Consider the following 18343-nt stretch of genomic DNA (forward strand, 5'->3'; position numbering starts at 1 on the left):
TGATAGTGGGTCACCTGATGTGTATTGACTCATTGAGGCATTTTGCACTAAGTATAGCTCAGGTCATCGGATTCAAGGCTTAACTCCGTTATCTCCTGTGAGTTGATTGGCTACAGTCCCCTTAGCGCGTTGGTACAAGCTGCAGTGACCCAGGGTGCCTACGGGGAAGAATGCTAAATTTTGTGGGAGGGGGCTGTTAATGTGAAGATATGGTACAGTTGTTAATTATTTGATTTATTTGTTTGTTTGTTGACAGATGAAAACCACGCAGATCAAGAGCAGCCCGGAGGTAGCTATGGTTGTAGGTAGTGACAGGATAATAATGGCTGTATTATAACCCCAGGGCAGCGACACAAGATACTGGGCAAAGCAAACCAAAACAAAGACGCACAGAAGGGGTATTCATTATTCCATGCACTGTCTTGTTTCCCGGACATTCATCTCAATCGTAAGAAACCGTGCAACAGAGTAGCAGAGCAGTAGCAGGAGGGAAAGATTTGTAAGGTAAAAAAAAGGGGGTATAATGTGGTATCGTAACATGGAATGGAAAATCAAGAGAAAGATAGTAGCAGATCCAGCCTACGCAAGTTGTCTTTCCAGACTGCGAGGCGGAGTCAATATCGGTGGCATGCTCCGGTAGGGAGAGGAGGCTTCGCGCAGGCCGCGGCTGGTGTGGACGGGGCCCATGTTTGCTGCGGGGTCGTCGATGCGCAGGGGACTGATGTCGACGGGGATGCGATCTGGGAGGGGCGGTGGGGCGCGGTAGCGCGGGTTGTGGGGGTCGAAGTATGGATGGTGAGGATGGGGATGAGGATGGGGATGCTGCGACATGGCGTAGGCAAGGGATTCGTCTGGGTGGCCGGGGAGGGAGACGTAGGAGGCGTTGAGCGTGCGGGCGATGTCTTGTAGGAGGATCTCCATCGGGGCGATGTAGGCTGTGTGGGTCTTTTCGGACCACGCGAGAACGTGCCCGCAGACTCGACCGGTGGACCTTTCGAAGACCCATGCTCCGGAGTCACCGGGGACTGGGCGGTGTTAGCCGTGGGATCCAAGCTGAGCAGGTTGGGGTTGGGGTGTGGACTCACTTCCGAAATTCCCGTCCACGCAGAAGCTCGTTGAGAAGGTGTGCCGTCCGCGAAGCTTGACGATTGTCATGGCTTTGGATATCTGCCCGGATTGCAACCCCGTGGTCCGCCCGCAGCTGTGGACCTGGAGGCCGCCTAGGTCTTCCAGACGGGCGATGTCGTTGAGGTAGATCGGCTGTCTCTGCGACATCGATGATCCCTGTTCGCCGGGTCTGCGTGCAAACCGTGTCTGGTTCTCGTACACGACGTTGCGCGCGTCGGTTCGATCCTCGTTGATTTTGATCAACGCCCAGTCAATCTCGTGTCTGAGTCCTTTCCTCGTCCAGCGTCTGACGCCCGATGAGGCATGCACATATCCAAAGGAGTGAGAGGCGAGGTGCTCGTCGTCGCGGTCTTCAGGACACGGGAAGAAATTTTCGTCTACATCGTCGATTGCGGGCTGCGTAACAAACAAGGGAGGTTCATCACCCGGCTCAATGCCAGCCGTGTCGCCGATCGAGGCTGAGTCTTCATCCTCATACTCGCGCATACCATCCTCTTCTGAGGAATAACCGTCGTCCGAAAGTGTAAAGTCGTCATAATTGCCTTCCAGGCTCTGCGAGATAGAGATATCATCTCGGTCTTCATCTTCAGAAACTTCGAACTCGAGGTCAATCTCGGACGGGTCGTCATCACACCAGCTGTACATGAACTCTGGGTCTTGGGCCACCGACCCCTGGGGCCAGTTTCCCGCAGACCGGTGAGGACCGGGGTCAACTTCTTGTTCATCGGCGTCCTCTTGGTCACTGGGTGACTCCAACATGTGGTGGACGGTCATTCCGTATGGCGTGCCATCCACGAGAACCGAGCCGCCGTAAGTCACCGGAGGAAGATGCTCCTCGTTGAGGAAAGCACCAATTGATGCGCCGCACAGCGGCCGTTGTTGATAGCATGGATTCGGATCATGGTATGCGGTGGAAGTCGTGTCATTCCCAGGCCCGGGTTTTGCCGGCTTGCGGCGCTTCTTGCGTGGGACTTTTGACCGTTGGATGTCTCCTCGGAGAACTAACATATCCCAATCATCGCGGTCGAGCACAAAGTATTTCTTGAGCGCTGCGCGGACTTTCTTGGCGCTGCAACAGGTCACACAGATCGTCGTCCTGGCATTGTCAACGGACTCTCCGGTCATCATCAGAGTAACACCGCAGGACTCGGATGAATCTTTCAAGATCTTCTGGAGAAGCTTTCTCAACCGGGGCATCATGTGGAAATTCCACTCGTTGAGGTGTGCCTGGGGGATCTCGACGTTGGTGAGCTTCTTGAAAGTCCTCTTCCTCACCCTCCCGGGTTCAAAGGCGCCCATCTTTTCCCTGAGAGCCTTCATCTCCGACGTAGGGATAGCCGAGTATGGATCCTCCACGGGGACAGTCTGCGTGTGAATCGGCGCAGGAATATACTCTCGGGCAGGCTCCTTCGGACCAGAGGAATCCTGCTTGGGAACTAGCGCGAGCGGAAGACAATCGTCCAATTCCTCGGCACCGGGGGCCGAAAAGATGTCAATCCGACAACAAGACCAGACGATTTTAGACATCGTGTAGATGAAGTTCATGGAGAAAGTAAAGATACTATCCGGCTCCGAAAGGTCCAAAACTGGGTAGTGGTAGGTCTGGGGAATTCTGAGGTTGAAATCATCGAACGGTTGAGTCGAAAGGTGAAAGTTGGGCGCATCGAGACATAACTGGACCACATGGAGGTATGCGCTGCCACACTTGGGACCCAATTTCTGCAGATAGACATTCTCGATCCTCTGTTTGAACATGGACATGTTGTACTTCATTTTCCAGAGACGGCTGATGGGCGTCCACAGTCCGATCTCGAGAAGCACAAGACCCAGCGAATAGAGATCAAAGGCCCAGGATGCGTCATCATCGATCAGCCTCCTATCATCAGGGTGACGATACATGCTTGATGACAAGGGTTCCGGCGTTGGGCCGTTGCCGGGAAATTGAGCGAACGAAGTCAGGTAGGGACGCCGCAGGTTCTCTGTGAGACCTACTTCGTCGCTGTTCGTATTCGTCAAGCCAGGAAAGATCAGGACGTTGCTGCTGTTGATGTTCCCATGAACCAGGTTCTGACTCCTTAGTTGTAAGACCGCCATCAAAAGGTCGTAAGCTAGTCGGAATCGGGTCTCCAAAGTCGGGACTTGATAGTCGTCGCCAACTTGAAAGAGAGAAACCAGAGGCTTGGGCTTCAAACCCTTCAGAAGATCTGTAGGATTTCGGAGAAAAGGGAAGTAATCGATGGGCATCTGATAGATAAAAGCGTAGCGGGAATTCGCCATGTCGACATAGTAGCCCAGGAACCTCAATAGGCCTAAATGAGACACCCGGGAATTTTGCACGAGTTGATCTAGAGTCTGCTGCACCCGATCCAGCCGCTTGTTCACGGGAGCGGTGTAGCTTCCAGAAGTCTCGAGCATCATCGGCGTGAACTCAACCAAGATAGTCGCAGTGGCATCCTTCGTGCCGCTCAGAAGAGGAGAAGCCGCGGTGCTCATACGACCAATGGCCCGGGAGTTTGAAGACGCCGCGACCATTTCATAAGGGGGTGGATTGTTATCGTGGGATGCGCCAGACAGTTGCAAGGCTGAGCGATCGATGATGTAATTCATGGACGCCATTTTGAATTTGGCCGGGTCGATGCCGGGCGAATGCAATCCAGATTTCTCCGAAAAGGGCGAGTAGTCAAAGCTGTCCTGATGGGATGGGCGCCGGTGCTTGAAGTCCGAGTGGCCTGTTTCGTCCGCCCACGATCGACTTCTCGCGGCCGCCTGGGCGCCATGCGCACTCCGGCGCGAGCTCGAGAGATCATAAAGGGTGTCGATACAGGCCGTCAAATCCGCGAGGATCGACTTGGAGTGGTTGATGTCGTCGTCCGTCCAGTGAGTCTTTGTGGGCAGACTGCTGAGTACATCCTTGGATGCAGTGTCCGCTCCGGCGCCTTTCGGGGGCAAGCCCGAGGCTCCCGTGTGCTGGAGACGCTCCGCTTCATTGAGTTGTTCTTGGATACTCGACATGACGCTAGCGACCACGTCGCTATAGCCAGCTTGGGTTAGAGACTCGTCGATATCATGCGGCTGAGCGGCGCTGGCGTCACTCCAGTCCAAACCCCATGCGAGGAGTCGATCGCGCTGGGTTCGGAAGCTCCGATGCAACGCGACGAGTTCCGGGTCGTCGACCGCCTTGGACGCCGTAGTGACACTCTCACAGGAGGTCTTTGTATCGGTATACATTTTGGTCAGACGCCGCTGGAGGAAACCTCCCCCATGGCGGAGAACGGACATCTTGGCGCAGTTGGGGTGACGGTGGTGATGGGAGGATTGAAGTGGGGGTGGAGGAGCGATTCACAGGAATACCTCAGGCACGGACTGACCATACACCACCCATGTTCAAAGATCTCAGGTGAAAATGGGACACAACTCAGGAGTGATAACACCGAAAACTATAAGATCCGAAGAGAAAGAAGGCGATGATGATGATGAAAGAATAAGAATAGATCGAAAGTGGGCAGGAATTCTGTTGCCTAACCAATAGGGAGTGGCGAGTGAAGGCAAAGCCTCATGCCAAGCCACATATCACGTGGCAGGCAGCCGCCATTCGCACCCGCTCTGGTCCGTGCTCTGCAGCATTAACCGGTAGTTTATTGTGATGTGGATGGCTTTATACTACTGATCTCCCAAACCTTGCTCGAAAGGGTCCCACAGCCAGGCAGCCACTGGACAGGGTTTGATATGCATCCTGACTACGTCACAAAAATACCAGTCTTCAATACTCCAAGTTCTATTCATGAATCATAAAAGAAAGGAAAGAGAGAAGAAAAAGGAAAGGAAAGGAAAGCAAGATTACAAGAACTGAAGACACGTCAAGACTATTACTACAGCGGATGGGATCAATAGCCAAATCCACCCATCTATTCGTCAAGTTCGTCTATCCCCTCCCTCCTCAGGTCTCACCGGTACCATCACCCCGTAGTCACCCGGCGTGGCATACCGGCAGTCCGTTTTTCGCGGAAATTATGCAACCGCTCCCCGATCAGGTAGACTTCGTCTCTGATGTTGACTCGCCAGGTATCCACTCGGTGGTGCGCGCGATAGGCCATCCAGATGAAGACGGCCATGGATAACGTCACCGGGTACGCGTACCGGTAGACCTTGGGGTGCAGATCTGGGCTGGAGACGCACACCGTCGAGTTGATTGCAAACCCAAACACAAGTGGCACAGCCACCGCGATGATAGCGAGAAGCATGATGGGAAGCAGCAAGGCCCGCGTGGCCAGTTGGGCATCTGGTTTGATCCATCCTTTGCGGAAGATGTTTTTCAATGCGGTGGCCGGCCGAGAGGCGGAGCGCCAGAGAATGAACTTGATGGCCATCTGGACATAGAGCACCCCAAGCGTCCAATCCTGCACAAAATGGATCACATGCGCCTGGACGCCACTGGAGTACGTGTGGATGGGAACCAGCACATAGAGTTCCATGACCAGCGCGAAGACGGAGGGCAACAGGATCGAAAACGCACCCACGACATAGGCAAACCGGAGAACACCCACGACAGCAGACACCAATCCAACCAGTGCCTGACGGGGAGATTGGAGATACGGACGCAGATAACGCCTCACGGTAGCGAAACAGGTCTGGCGGTACACCGCAAGATAGGCAGCACTGCCAACCAAACATATGCCCGTAGAGAAGGCATAAATGTCATTGAGCGGCCGATGGGGAAAATAGGCGGACATAATCTTCCGCCCAATGACCATGGGAATAACGGTGGTGCCTACGCCAGTGGCGGCCGCAAATACCCAGATCAGGAGGATGAACGCTGCGATGCGGGATCGGAAATGGGGAGGAATGTAAACTTTGGTGAATTGGCCGGGCCAGAGTTGATCCCGGACTCCGTCAAGCCTCTGATTGTCCTCAGAAACCGGTACGAATACGGGGTTCCCCTTCGGGATGCGGACTTGATCAGACGCTGGCGCTCTGACCAATTTTCCGTCTGGCACGAAGTACGTACTGATGTTGAGCTCGGCAGCACGACGCTGATGATCTGGGCCTGCTAGCGGCCGCTGACTGTCGCCTTTAGTCCTGAGAAGGACATCACCCCATGTGCGTCGCACGTGGTGACCCTCCTCGTCCGGTTGTCTTTCACCGAAAAAGAAGCTCGTCAATCGTAAGAAACGAGCACACCTGTGGAACCACCAGTCATAAAGGCTATGCAAGCCATCCGAAGGTTTGAGCGACCGGATTGCAAAAGGCATGACGAAGTTGTAGAATAGTAGGTCGACCGGAAATTCGAGAACGGGGATGGTAGCAGACCAATGAATAGGAAGGACGCCATTGAATCCGTAATGTAAGCCCCAAACAACACCTCCGAGGCAGACGATGACTAAAGCACCATAGACAAGGGCACTGAAGGCAATCTTGCGCAACTGCGTGGTGATGTTCCGTTCCAAGACATCGCGCACAGGGTGGAAAGTCGGATCATCGGGATCGCGAATAAAATCTATCATTGCATTAACGCCTGGCGGATACGCTGGGGTTGGGATGGGGTCGGGGAGAGGACTTACACAGCACACCGCTCCGCAGAATCTTCCGGCACATGGACACGAACAGAGCGAAATGGAACATGTAGCATGTACCGATGAACCAGTGGACGAAAAGCGAGGTTAAAGGAGCCGTTGATGTAAATTCAAGGCGCGATGCAATACTGGCCTGATCAAACAAGGGCAGAAGTGCGACGTCGAGCAGTGATCCACAGTACAATGGGAACACTATCATCTCAATACCGATGATGAGGATCACTTTCATCACTCCGCCGGATTGGTGGAGGATTTCCGCAACGACACCTTCGGCCCTCTGCCCACGCTCCACACCGGAAAACAGACCTGTAATCCGAAGATAAAAAAGGCCCAAAGCGGAAGCGAGAACATAACCCATAACAATGGCAATAATACGGTCCTTCGTGTCCCATACCGCCAAATCATAGTCGAGAGTGACGTTCGTTGAAGTCGCTCCAGTGACACCCACGCCATACCACTTAGTGTTGCTTGCGAAATGCAGCAACTGGCTGCAGAACTCAGAAACTTGGTCTCGGGCTTGAGCCAGAACACTGACAACACCTTCAATAGTGTGATCCGATGAGAGATACCCCGTAGCCCCACGGGAGAGGATCTGAAGAGGAATATCGTGCAGCAACAGTTTGCCAAGCAGAAAGACTGACCGGAAAACAGTGGCTATCCGCGCCTCGTGGAGTTTCAAAGCTTGGTGAGACAGAACAGAAAACATTGGAACGTCCGACTCGTGGAATACAAAGAATGCACTGACCACGTTCCTCAGCCTGTGGCTACTCGCGTCAATGAGAGACAGCGAAGCGCTGGTCACGGACTTGGTATGGGGCATCCAGTCAGCCAGAGGAATCAGGGTACCGAATGGTTTCAATAGCAGTTTGCAAATCAGGCTAATTGAGTACATGACGTATCCCAAGCTCCCAATGAGTGTGTCTAGTGTAATGTCTGCGATAACGGACACAGCAGTCATGGGAACACCGAACACCAACTGTATGGGGTTGGCCAGGAGAACGAGTGCAATTTTCCCCCATAGATAGGGCAGCCAAATTCCGATGGCCACGGTGAACGAGATAATGAGAGCACTAAACACGCCATTCTGCAAGAGACCGAAAATGGGTCCTTGCATGCCAATCAGTTCAAGGACACCTTCCATATCATCACCTTCATCGAGAGCATCAAGATCGTTCGCATCAACACCGAGCTCAGCGGCGAATGCTTGATTATCCTGCTCGTCGTCGGAGACCGCAATGTCAGAATGGTCTTCCAGCGCAGAGCCATCATCTGACGAGTCGTCATCAGATAAATGATCGGGTGTGATGTCGCCCCAGAACCAGTCAAGAGTCTTCGTGGCCAAATTTCCGGGCGGAGCGGCGATTAGAGCGTCAGAATGTGCTGTGTTATTTCCGCTTTCAGACGATCCCAAGCCAGCGTCTGGTCTGTAATCTGTACCTGTCGAAGTCACAGCCGGACTGGGGTCCTCGTAGGCCGGTAGTACGGCAGCAGGAGGTTCTTCGACCTCGCCTTGTTCCCCTGCAGTCCTTTCTGTGGATGGGGCGTAATGAAAGCCAGCGCGGTCTTCCAATTCTCCCGGTATTATGTCCCGAGCGAACGGATTGGAGGGTCTTTCGATATCCCAAGGTCGCGAAGCAGGCAGGGGCTGGGGACCGGGAAAGTGATGTGTATGTGCAGTATCGGGAAGACTCTGCTCAAAACCCGTGGAGCCGGAAGCAGTGTCGGTTCCCCGAAGTTTTGTCATTTCGGTCTCAATCCAACCCAGTTCATCTCGAAGGCCTTCTTCCCGTATGATATTTAGGACTTGTTCGGGATCACCATTTGCACGCGTCCAAAGGTCCCTGAAAGCCTCCACACCTGGCGAAGCCTTGCTGGGCCGAACCGAAGGCTGCGCATCCGTGATATCGTAATCTGCTTCGTCGTCGCTCCCATCATTGTGTCCAGACGGAGTCGGCCCAGCATTGTCATATGTATCCTGACCGTCAACAACATTCGCAAGGTCTTCCCGAGCAAATGGGTTTCCAAAATCCGAGCTTGATCTGCGTCTCAAATCTGGCATGAGGGTGCTTTGACGATCGGCAATGTCTTCGACATGCTCATGGGTCATTTCATCGCGTACTGGATCCTCACGACCCCCGGGTCCTTGGCGTTGCTCAGGCCCTCGGAACAAGGGCTCCCGCTCGTCAGGCACCGGGGGATTGTTCGGACGATTATTCGCGATCAACTGAACGGCCGCCTCTCGCTCACCGTCTGCGATATTTGCCATCGGTTGCTGTTGGACCACCCATTCCCGGATGAGGAAGATTAGAATGAAAGAGATGACAACAAGCAGAGTGATCAGTTGACCCTCTAAGGTGTCTATTAAGATATTGTTGATCGTAGGAGATGGCGTCAAGGTATTCAGAAACTTCACGTCCGAAAGCCACGAGGGTCGCCGCTGTTTCGTAGGCCCTGACGTCATATTCGCGGACCCCGGGCCCGTAGAGCTTACTCCTGTAGACGACATTGCAGGGAAGAATAAAGTCCAAAAGGCCTTCTTCATGAGAATAAGAACTAATGGTTCCCCAGAGGCGGAAGAGAAGTCAAACATCGATGATATGGGTGACTGCAAAGACTGTCCTTGCGCCGCAGCAGCCGCGGAAGACGCCGAGGCCATGGAGCTGGTGGAGGACACGACCGCAGACATAGAAGCAGTACCATTCGATGCAAGTTGAGCTAGGCGGGCCTGAGGCGACCCTTGTTGAGGGCTATCCCCACCAGACCAGCGGCCGTCTGCCAGCCAAAACAGGGCCCTCCAAATAGCTCTCATTGACCACGGAAGCCACCCAAGCCAGACGAAGGCAACGAGGACAAACCGCAACCAGGTTACCACCGTACGGAAGCCATGTACCAGAAGCTGTTTCGCGAAGAGCGGGGTTGGAACTCTCTGAGGCATGTTGGGGTCGTATAGCTTGGTGAATCTGAATGGAGTCTTGCATAGCTCACAGTGTTTCTTCTGCGAGTGAGAAAGCCATTCCACCAGACAAGCCTGGTGAACGAACTTGATGCTACCGCTGCATTTGCAGGGGTAGAAGAGTTGTTCATCCTCAGTACCTTCCCCGCGGCATATTCGACAGGTGTCGGGCTCTTCCAGCTCCCTCTCCTTTCCCTTATGGTTGGTCTCGTAGGCCGGATCGTTCATGAGATCGGGAAATGGCGCCGCGCCACCGAAAGATTCGTGTCCTGTGTAGTCGTCCATGGTTTTCTTTCGACAGTGTTCGACGTCGTCGACGAATCGATCATCATAGTATTTGGGGGGGACTAGGTTGGTATCATGGTCGTAGGGCCGTTATGTAGTAGATCAGAAGGGCGCGTTGAGTCAAGAAGATGGAAATCCACCTGTGCCTGTACCTCCCAAAGGCTGATATGTGTCCAGTAAGATCAACCTTGATCTAGGATGCGAGGGAGAAAGTAGAGCAGCAAACTGTCCCCAACAACAACGATCCAGAAGCTCGATGCAGACAGAACGATCCGAGAACCTGCTGACTGATCGAGGCTGACCGCTCTCCAGTATCATCGGCGATCACGTGAGATTACCGCAGCTTACCGCCGCCACTCACCAATAATACACAATAATACAGATCGTAGTCGACAATACATCATCATGCGTGTAATGCATCGTCAGGCCCATCGGACGCCACAAGTACAATGACCTCACCAAATGAATTAGAACTTGCCCTTGCGCATTGAGTTGGGACGACTTGACCTCAATCCTGTCAAGTTATAATATCCGTCTCATACCCTCTCTCTGGATTGCAAGCTTCAGAACAAGCTCTCTCTCTTCCCAGCTGCTCGCTGTCCCTCGGCTCCTCTGTCCTCTTTGCCCGTGTTGCTCACTAGCTGGAGATACGCCAAGACTTGGGGTGTCGCGCGAGCCCCTTGAGAGTTTTGCTCTTTTCTCTTTGCTTTCTATCTCAGTTCTTTGCAAGCCCAAGCTTTGGTTTTTATTATTGTCCGTTTCCTTGCGATGACCTAAATATCTAGGGTCAGGTTTATGTTTGTATAGCTCGGTAATCAACTAGGTTGGTCACGCGACACGAGCCAGATACTCCACTGGTTGAATCATCACACAGGCAGTGTCCCAGCGGAGAAAAATCCCTACCAGTATGGCAAACGCCGATAGTGGTAATGCCTCGGATGGCATCGATAAAGCAGTTGGAAATGGCAATCCTCGCGTGAATTCTAGAAGGACAAACCCCGTCCGATGGACTGTCGGTTTGGTTGTGCGGTATGCTTTGGACTCCTGCATCTATCCTCTTTTCTTTTTTCCTTTCCTTTGTTTTTTTGGTTTCCTTTTTTTTTTAAATCCTACCTGGCGCATTCTACCTAACACTGGCACGAAACAGACTTTGCATCTGGTATGCTCTTCTCACGCCTTTTTTTCGGTGTCCGTCAAAACTATCCGAATTGGACGGATTCTCCCCGCGCGTTTGCCAGCCATACCTTATCGCTCGCTCCCATATCGAACCGCATGTCCTACCTTACTACAATGCCTACGCAGCGCCTTACGTTGATACGGCCCGGCCATACGTTCAAGTAGCCCATGACAAGATTTATGTCCCTGCGGCGAGTGTTGCCAAAACGAGCTATGATGAATATGGAGCTCCGGCGTTGCACCAAGCACAAGCTTATGGCAAGCAGCAATGGGAGGCGCAGGTTGTTCCTCACATACACTCTGCCAAAGGCAGCGCGAGCGCCTTGTATCAGGCGCATGTGGCACCGCATGCTGATCATGTAACGGCTTTGATCTCACCCTACCGTCAGAAGGCCAACTCCGCAGTTCGCTCGGTGTGTGACCAGTATATTGTACCCTTTTACGCACACTCTAGGCCTTTTATCGGGAAGACCTACACCTCCGGCCAAGATATTTTGACGACTAGCGTACTCCCATATGCGCAAAGCACGTGGTCGTCGGCCATTTACTTGGCAAATCGCGAACTGTGGCCAAGAATTGCTGGTCTCTATTCTGAGAATGTGGAGCCTCAGCTGGTCAAAATTGGGCAGCGTCTCGCGATCTACCGAGAGGGCAAGCCACTGCGGAGTGTCGTGGGTGGAGCTGACAGGTAAATAATAGTGTGTAGCACGTTAGGTTATTCTCAGTTGACTAACTTGGGCAAACATAGCTCCTCTGATCCCACGGGTTCTACCACACCCACGTCAATAGAAACAAGTCAATATGTAGCATCGGCCACACCCTCTTCAACACCGATTACACCGCCAGCGCACTCTTGGTCACCCGAAGAAAAGGCTGCCGACGCTCGTGCCCGGATCGACTCCGATATCTCCACGTGGCAAGAGAGATTCATTGTCGCCGCTGACCAGGGAGCCAAAGATCTTGCGGATCAGGTTGAGAATCTTGTCGAAGAATACACGAAGAGCGATGCGAAGGCTTTTGGCGAGAGTCTTGCCACCGCTTTGAACACCACCATCGAGAGCGAACTGACTGCTGCCAAGGGCCGCATGAACGAATTGGCCGGATCCCTTCCCTTCGAGGACGCCCCAGCGGAGGAGGAAGTGGCGCAGGAGGAGTTCGCAAAGGATATTAGAGAGGCAGCGATTACTATCCGGGACCATGCGCATGCTCTCCGAGAATGGCACAGATCCTTCGACCAGGAGCTGGTGGGACGGGTATCTACTATCGTCAAATCCACCCTCAATGTTCTAGACAGTGTTCGGGATGTTGGCCTTCAGGAAATTGGCATCCGTTGGGCGTCCATGGATGAGGTTACCTACAAAGATTGGGCCAGATATCATGCCTTGAAAACGCGGTTTGAGGATTGGAAGGACGAATTCAATACTGCCGGTTTGCAGAATAGCAAGCTTGAAGAGCTCAGGTCTTTGGCGGACGAGATCCTGTCCTACGGAATGGATACCGCTGAAGCTGCCGCGAAAGAGCTGGCCCGACTGAAGGAAGTTGGGAAGTGGAAAATAGCTGCGCGCGAAGTGAATGATGATTTCGAAACGCGCTCTGGCTCCCCGCCACCACGACCGCAGCCGATCATCGAGTCTGAACAACTCGCCGAAGATGACGAATCTGTTGCAGGCGAGGAGAACCGACAGGATCCTACCGATGCCGACGAGCAGGGGTCTCACACAACCGTGACTGCAGACGAAACTGATCATCATACAGATGATCAAGAAGAACTGGGATTCGACGACGCACCCTTAGATGGTGACGAACAAGACACCCGTTACGATACTGAGGAGACCGTTGGAGCCTCCCCTCACCAAACGGAAGATGACTCCCCGAAAGTTGCATGGGGAGCGAATGCCGAACCCATTCCTGACCAACGTCAAGATCATGAAGTCCCCGACGCTGCTAGCCAGGCCGACAACGACCGTGCTGAAACCACCAAAGCCGCCAGCGAGACCACATCACAGTCGACCGATGCCCAGCCTTCCAGCTCTACCGCCGTACCACACGACGAGGTAGAAGCATTGATCTCTAAACTTCTTGCAGACAAAGGTTCGTCTTTGTCGGACGATGTTTTGAACAAGCTTCACGCTATTTACGGAGCAGCTGTTCCGTCTTCTTCGGCTGCCCCCGCGGAGAACAGACCCGATATAAATGACGCAATGGAAAACGCAAGCGAGAAGATCCAATCTGCGACTAGCGTTGTTTATGAAAAGGCAACTTCTGCTGCATCGGCCGCTATTGCCTCCGGTAGTGCGCTTGGCGCTAAGCAGGTGGAAGCTGCCCGAGAAGCTATCGATGATGCCTTCTCGTCTGTTGAGTCCGCAATTGATGACGCTACTCAGTCATCTTCATCTATTGTCGCCCAGTCTGTTGATTCTGCCTCTGCTACGCCACAGGTCGAAAATGCGACTGGAGGCGATGAAGATGCTATCCATGGAGGCGATCTGTAAGGAATGGGATTTGGGAAGACAAAAATAATGGGAAACAAAGGGCGACATGCTTGGGAAATACCGTGAGTTAGTGATCGGGAAAAGACACCTGAAGTGCGTTGACCTTGGTGATGGAAGCACGTGCTTGCTGTCTCGATGCTGTCTCGATGCTTCCTTTGTTGGGTTGGTTTTTCGTCGAGATTGATGACCTTGATTATTCCCCATATAGTTTACGATTATTGTACGTCACGACATGTTCTATTATCATTTGATTGTTTGGCTTTTGTTCATTAGTTAGACCTATACATACACAGCAAATTCTTTTGTTATCAGACAAATTTGGACCATATACATTTCGGATTGGTATATCAATTAACCCATGCCACCCACAGGTGGTATGTAGCTTGTACCATTGGTACATTTTAGCCGTTGGGTAGAGAAAGTACATACTATAAAATATAGACTAGAAGAATGCCACAGGGGCGAAAAGGAAAATGGACAAGACCATCCTACCGATGCGACATCCGCTGACCACCTCTCTTCTCCATCTTCTTCTGCCTCTTACTCTCTGCAGCAACAGCAGATCCCTCATCCGATCCGCCACCGCCCATCCCAGCCAAGCCGCTCTTCATCCCCATAACGGTAGTGTACGCCAACCAGACGGAGTAGAGGGGCACCACAATCCACAACCACCAGGCGCGGTCGCCAAAGAGACACACCGCGCCGATGCACCCCCACGTCCAGTAGAGAATATCCCACATGTACTCCGTCAGGCCCGCAGCTCCCAGGTCCTCGCCCGGAGAGCGCAGAGAGCCGTCGGTTGGGTCATGACGAGGCCGGCCCAGGCGGTCAAGGTAGGCCTCGATGAGGAGGGTTGGGAATGCGAGAAAGAAGTATGGCTTGAGGGAGCGAGGTCGGTTGAATGTCCAGTGGAGGAGGAAGAAGACGAAGTGGAGTCCGACGGTGATCATGTGCGTGCGGACGAGGAGCGAGGCATTGCGTGCTGCGAGGGATTTGGCTGCTTTCTAGAAGTTGGTGTCAATAGTCTGTTCGCATTTATTGATTATGGAACAATCGTCGAACGAAGTAGTCCTTACCTGGGCCATGGTGGGGACGTGTTCTGATCGGGGGAACCGAATATCAAGGAAGGATTGAGCGAAGAACAGCTAAAGACCCAATTGGGGCGATGAAAAAAGGCTAATAAAACCCGTAGATCTCTGTTGACATCAACAGGTTCACAAATGCGTTGATCCGATCAGGACTAAGCCAGGTGGAAGTAGACAGATATAGACGTTTGCGAAGTGAAGCCGAACGGCAGTAAGGTGGAAGTGGCCGATTAGGGAATGGCGTTGCCCACCACAACCAGACAAGCGCCCGCGCCCCGATCTGTCTGTCTGTCTCTGCATCGGCCAACCACTTCATGAACGGTTCGCTCCATAACGACCTGAACTAACATTTACCTTTCTGCATCGTTGATCGACTCCCTTGCCGCTCGGTCGCATCTTTGATCGCTCGGTCTCATGCTCCTTTAGCTCGGGCGAGCTTCACGTTCTCTATTCCCCCGTCGATCTCGCTATGCACCTTGTTTTCTTCTGAGCTCTTTGCGTTTGGCCCACAGGGGCGTCACGAGCACATCCTCGCATCCTTCCCGGACGTCATTCCCTTCAGTCATCCTCCCTTCTGAGAAACACTTCCTTCGCAGCTTAGGATTGGGGGGGAGGAACTGGAAACCCGACTCAGTTCGCGACATCCCTCCCTTGGCATTTGGTTCTTTGACGTGTGAAGGGAACAAGGAAGATCGCATCATTGTTTCCTCACCGTGGTCTGACTGCGCCACGGGAAACGAAAACAACAACACACTCCCTCTGGGCTCGCATCCGTCGACTATTTTGGACGTGTTGAATGGCCCTCGCCTTACACTACGCTAGTTCTCCGGATTCCCCGATCTCTCTCCGTCCTCGCCATCGCCGACACCGACACGCCCGCATCTGCCACAACCTCCGCGTATAATCGGTTGTGCCTCCGCCAAGCGCGACTCGCCTCAACATGTCGCCATCCACTTCCCATATATCTAGCCAGCTACGACAGTTGATTTACTACCACTTGGATAACAACCTGGTACGGAACGCGCTCTTCCTCGCTGGTCGTTTGCACGCCTACGAGCCCCGGACGTCGGAAGCCTCATACCTACTCGCCTTCTGCTACCTTCAAAATGGTCAAGTGAAAGCTGCGTGGGACTACAGTCGCAACTTTGGGTCGAGAGGGACACACCTGGGTTGTGCATATGTCTATGCTCAAGCATGTTTGGACTTGGGGAAATACCTAGACGGCATCACGGCTTTGGAGCGAAGTAAAGGCCTGTGGGCCTCAAAGAATCACTGGAGTAAGCGATTCCCGCCCGGTCTCGTCAGCCTAATCAAAAGAGAAAGAAAGGGGAGAAAGAAGCGCGGTTATCTGGCACAATGAACCAGTGCTAATCACTCTTGGACACTTCAGACAAACACAGCGAAACACGCAGACAACACTTGCCGGATGCCGCGGCCGTCATGTGCCTACAAGGGAAATTATGGCACGCACACAAAGATGTCACCAAGGCTGTAGAATGCTACGTCGAGGCTCTAAAATTGAATCCCTTCATGTGGGATGCATTCCAGGGTCTCTGCGAAACAGGTAGGTTTTGGTTCAACATGAGGAAGGTAGCTTGCTCCAGCCGCTGACTAGTACTTCCAGGGGTCAACGTTCGCGTCCCGAATATCTACAAAATGAACTCTGAATTGCTCTCGAATTTGTCCCCCGCCTCGCAAGAGGATGTCGACCCTGCCGCCGACAAGTCAATGTCGACAACAGGCAGACCCCTCCAGTCCCAGGCCAATACGAATTCTAATTCCGATCCCTTTCTTTCTGCGACATCCCGGAGTGACTCGGCTACCACCCATGGTAGCTCAGCCCTATGGGAGAAATTCAACGGCAGCACTGTCAGCGTTGCGTCCACGGGTGCATCGGTACCCGTTGCTCGAGAAGGGACGGAGACCCCTGGAGGTCAAAGCAGTGATCCCGATGAGCTTCGCGGCGTGAATGGAACAGCCGCTCCCGAGCCCGCGTGGGATCCTCCATTAGCCCCTGCACGGAAGAATCGGACAATCCAGACAATCGGTACCGACCATGGGATGGACCCGCCACCGAAAATGAAGCCCACCGGTATTCGGCAAAGAGCCCGGACAAGAGCCGAACAAGAGGAACACGGCGCCCCACAGTCGGATAGAGAAGCTATGAGCAAGATCGGAGATCGCAAACGGACGGTCTCAGGCCAAGTCGCACATCAAACACCACAACAACCCACAGAACCAGGGGCACCACAGCGCCGGAGCGTGCGGTTGTTCAATCAGATCAAACCAACAACAAGCAAACTGTCGAGCACTACCCTTACCACGAAGGATGGCCGGGAGCTGAAAAGAGTGAGACCTACGGGTGCCAAGAGTCGCACCGCAACAAGCACTCATAGCGGTCGTGTTGTGAGCGGCGGCCGGAAAATTCCTAACGAGATACTCGATAGCGATGGCAGGGACTACCGAACTATGTCTTCGACGAACCCTAGTTTGCGGAGCAGTGGGGCTGAGAAGTCCAAATCCGTGGAGGCTTTGGCCTGGCTACTAGATCTATTCTCCAAACTTGCCTCCGGATATTTTGCCCTAAGCCGGTATAAGTGCCAGGATGCAATCCAGATATTCAATGGCCTCTCGCAGGGCCAGCGAGAGACTCCCTGGGTTCTGTCGCAAATTGGACGCGCGTACTACGAGCAAGCGATGTATTCCGAGGCCGAAAAATACTTTGTCCGGGTTCGGACCATGGCTCCATCAAGACTTGATGACATGGAGGTTTATTCGACGGTACTTTGGCACCTGAAGAACGATGTGGAGCTCGCATATCTCGCTCACGAGTTGATGGAAGTCGACCGCCTCTCTCCTCAGGCCTGGTGTGCTGTCGGGAATTCCTTTTCCCACCAACGCGACCATGACCAAGCCCTGAAGTGCTTCAAGCGGACTACGCAGTTGGATCCCCACTTCGCTTACGGGTTCACCTTGCAAGGTCATGAGTTCGTCGCCAACGAGGAGTACGATAAGGCTTTGGATGCGTACCGACACGGGATCAGTGCAGATAGCCGCCATTATAACGCCTGGTATGGGCTGGGTACAGTCTATGACAAGATGGGTAAGCTCGAATTTGCAGAGCAGCACTTCCGAAACGCAGCCAGTATCAATCCCACCAACGCCGTCCTGATCTGCTGCATTGGGCTGGTGCTTGAAAAGATGAACAACCCGAAAACGGCTCTTGTGCAATACAGCCGTGCGTGCACTTTGGCACCTCACTCGGTGCTTGCACGGTTCCGCAAGGCTCGTGCGTTGATGAAACTCCAAGAGCTCAAACTGGCCTTGGCCGAGCTCAAGATCCTCAAGGATATGGCGCCCGATGAGGCCAATGTGCATTACCTTTTGGGTAAACTCTACAAGATGCTGCATGACAAGGGCAATGCGATCAAGCATTTCACGACGGCCCTGAATCTGGACCCTAAGGTATGTAACTATCTCCACGGTATTCGCAGGGACTTTACTGACCTTTATGCTGCAGGCCGCACAGTACATCAAGGACGCCATGGAGTCCCTCGACGAGGACGACGAAGACGACGAAGACATGGCATAACTGTGATGACTTTCCTCCCCGCGGGCTCCTTTTGTCTCCGCTATTCATTGTTTTTCTTTCCC

At 53.2% G+C, this 18343-nt stretch overlaps 5 protein-coding genes across 5 annotated transcripts; 2 read left to right on the forward strand and 3 right to left on the reverse strand.

The window, feature by feature from the left end:
• Positions 1 to 217: 217 nt before the first annotated feature.
• Positions 218 to 4589, reverse strand: P168DRAFT_291880 (uncharacterized protein). The gene is made up of 2 exons (XM_024837487.1): positions 1086 to 4589; positions 218 to 1025 (listed from the first exon to the last, which is right to left on the reverse strand). The coding sequence occupies exons 1-2, from the start codon at positions 4354 to 4356 to the stop codon at positions 580 to 582; spliced, it is 3717 nt and encodes a 1238-aa protein (XP_024691347.1). The 5' UTR covers positions 4357 to 4589; the 3' UTR covers positions 218 to 579.
• Positions 4590 to 5084: 495 nt separating this feature from the next.
• Positions 5085 to 10162, reverse strand: P168DRAFT_312039 (E3 ubiquitin-protein ligase SSM4; the record flags this gene model as incomplete). Its single annotated transcript, XM_024839546.1, has 2 exons — positions 6687 to 10162; positions 5085 to 6622 (listed from the first exon to the last, which is right to left on the reverse strand). Exons 1-2 carry the CDS (start codon positions 9934 to 9936, stop codon positions 5085 to 5087), a joined length of 4788 nt encoding a protein of 1595 aa, XP_024691348.1. The 5' UTR covers positions 9937 to 10162.
• A 231-nt stretch (positions 10163 to 10393) lies between these two features.
• Positions 10394 to 13918, forward strand: P168DRAFT_272248 (uncharacterized protein). Its single transcript, XM_024835308.1, has 3 exons — positions 10394 to 10965; positions 11084 to 11800; positions 11861 to 13918. The coding sequence occupies exons 1-3, from the start codon at positions 10844 to 10846 to the stop codon at positions 13602 to 13604; spliced, it is 2583 nt and encodes an 860-aa protein (XP_024691349.1). The 5' UTR covers positions 10394 to 10843; the 3' UTR covers positions 13605 to 13918.
• P168DRAFT_328755 (SND2/TMEM208 family protein) lies at positions 13912 to 14932 on the reverse strand. Its single transcript, XM_024841383.1, has 2 exons — positions 14681 to 14932; positions 13912 to 14608 (listed from the first exon to the last, which is right to left on the reverse strand). The coding sequence occupies exons 1-2, from the start codon at positions 14687 to 14689 to the stop codon at positions 14093 to 14095; spliced, it is 525 nt and encodes a 174-aa protein (XP_024691350.1). The 5' UTR covers positions 14690 to 14932; the 3' UTR covers positions 13912 to 14092.
• A 697-nt stretch (positions 14933 to 15629) lies between these two features.
• Positions 15630 to 18281, forward strand: P168DRAFT_239711 (anaphase promoting complex subunit bimA; the record flags this gene model as incomplete). Its single annotated transcript, XM_024833680.1, has 4 exons — positions 15630 to 15966; positions 16080 to 16253; positions 16314 to 18154; positions 18210 to 18281. 4 exons carry the CDS (start codon positions 15630 to 15632, stop codon positions 18279 to 18281), a joined length of 2424 nt encoding a protein of 807 aa, XP_024691351.1.
• Positions 18282 to 18343: the final 62 nt, after the last annotated feature.

Source organism: Aspergillus campestris (assembly GCF_002847485.1).
Source record: "Aspergillus campestris IBT 28561 chromosome Unknown P168scaffold_9, whole genome shotgun sequence".
NCBI classification, from domain to species: Eukaryota; Fungi; Ascomycota; class Eurotiomycetes; order Eurotiales; family Aspergillaceae; genus Aspergillus; species Aspergillus campestris.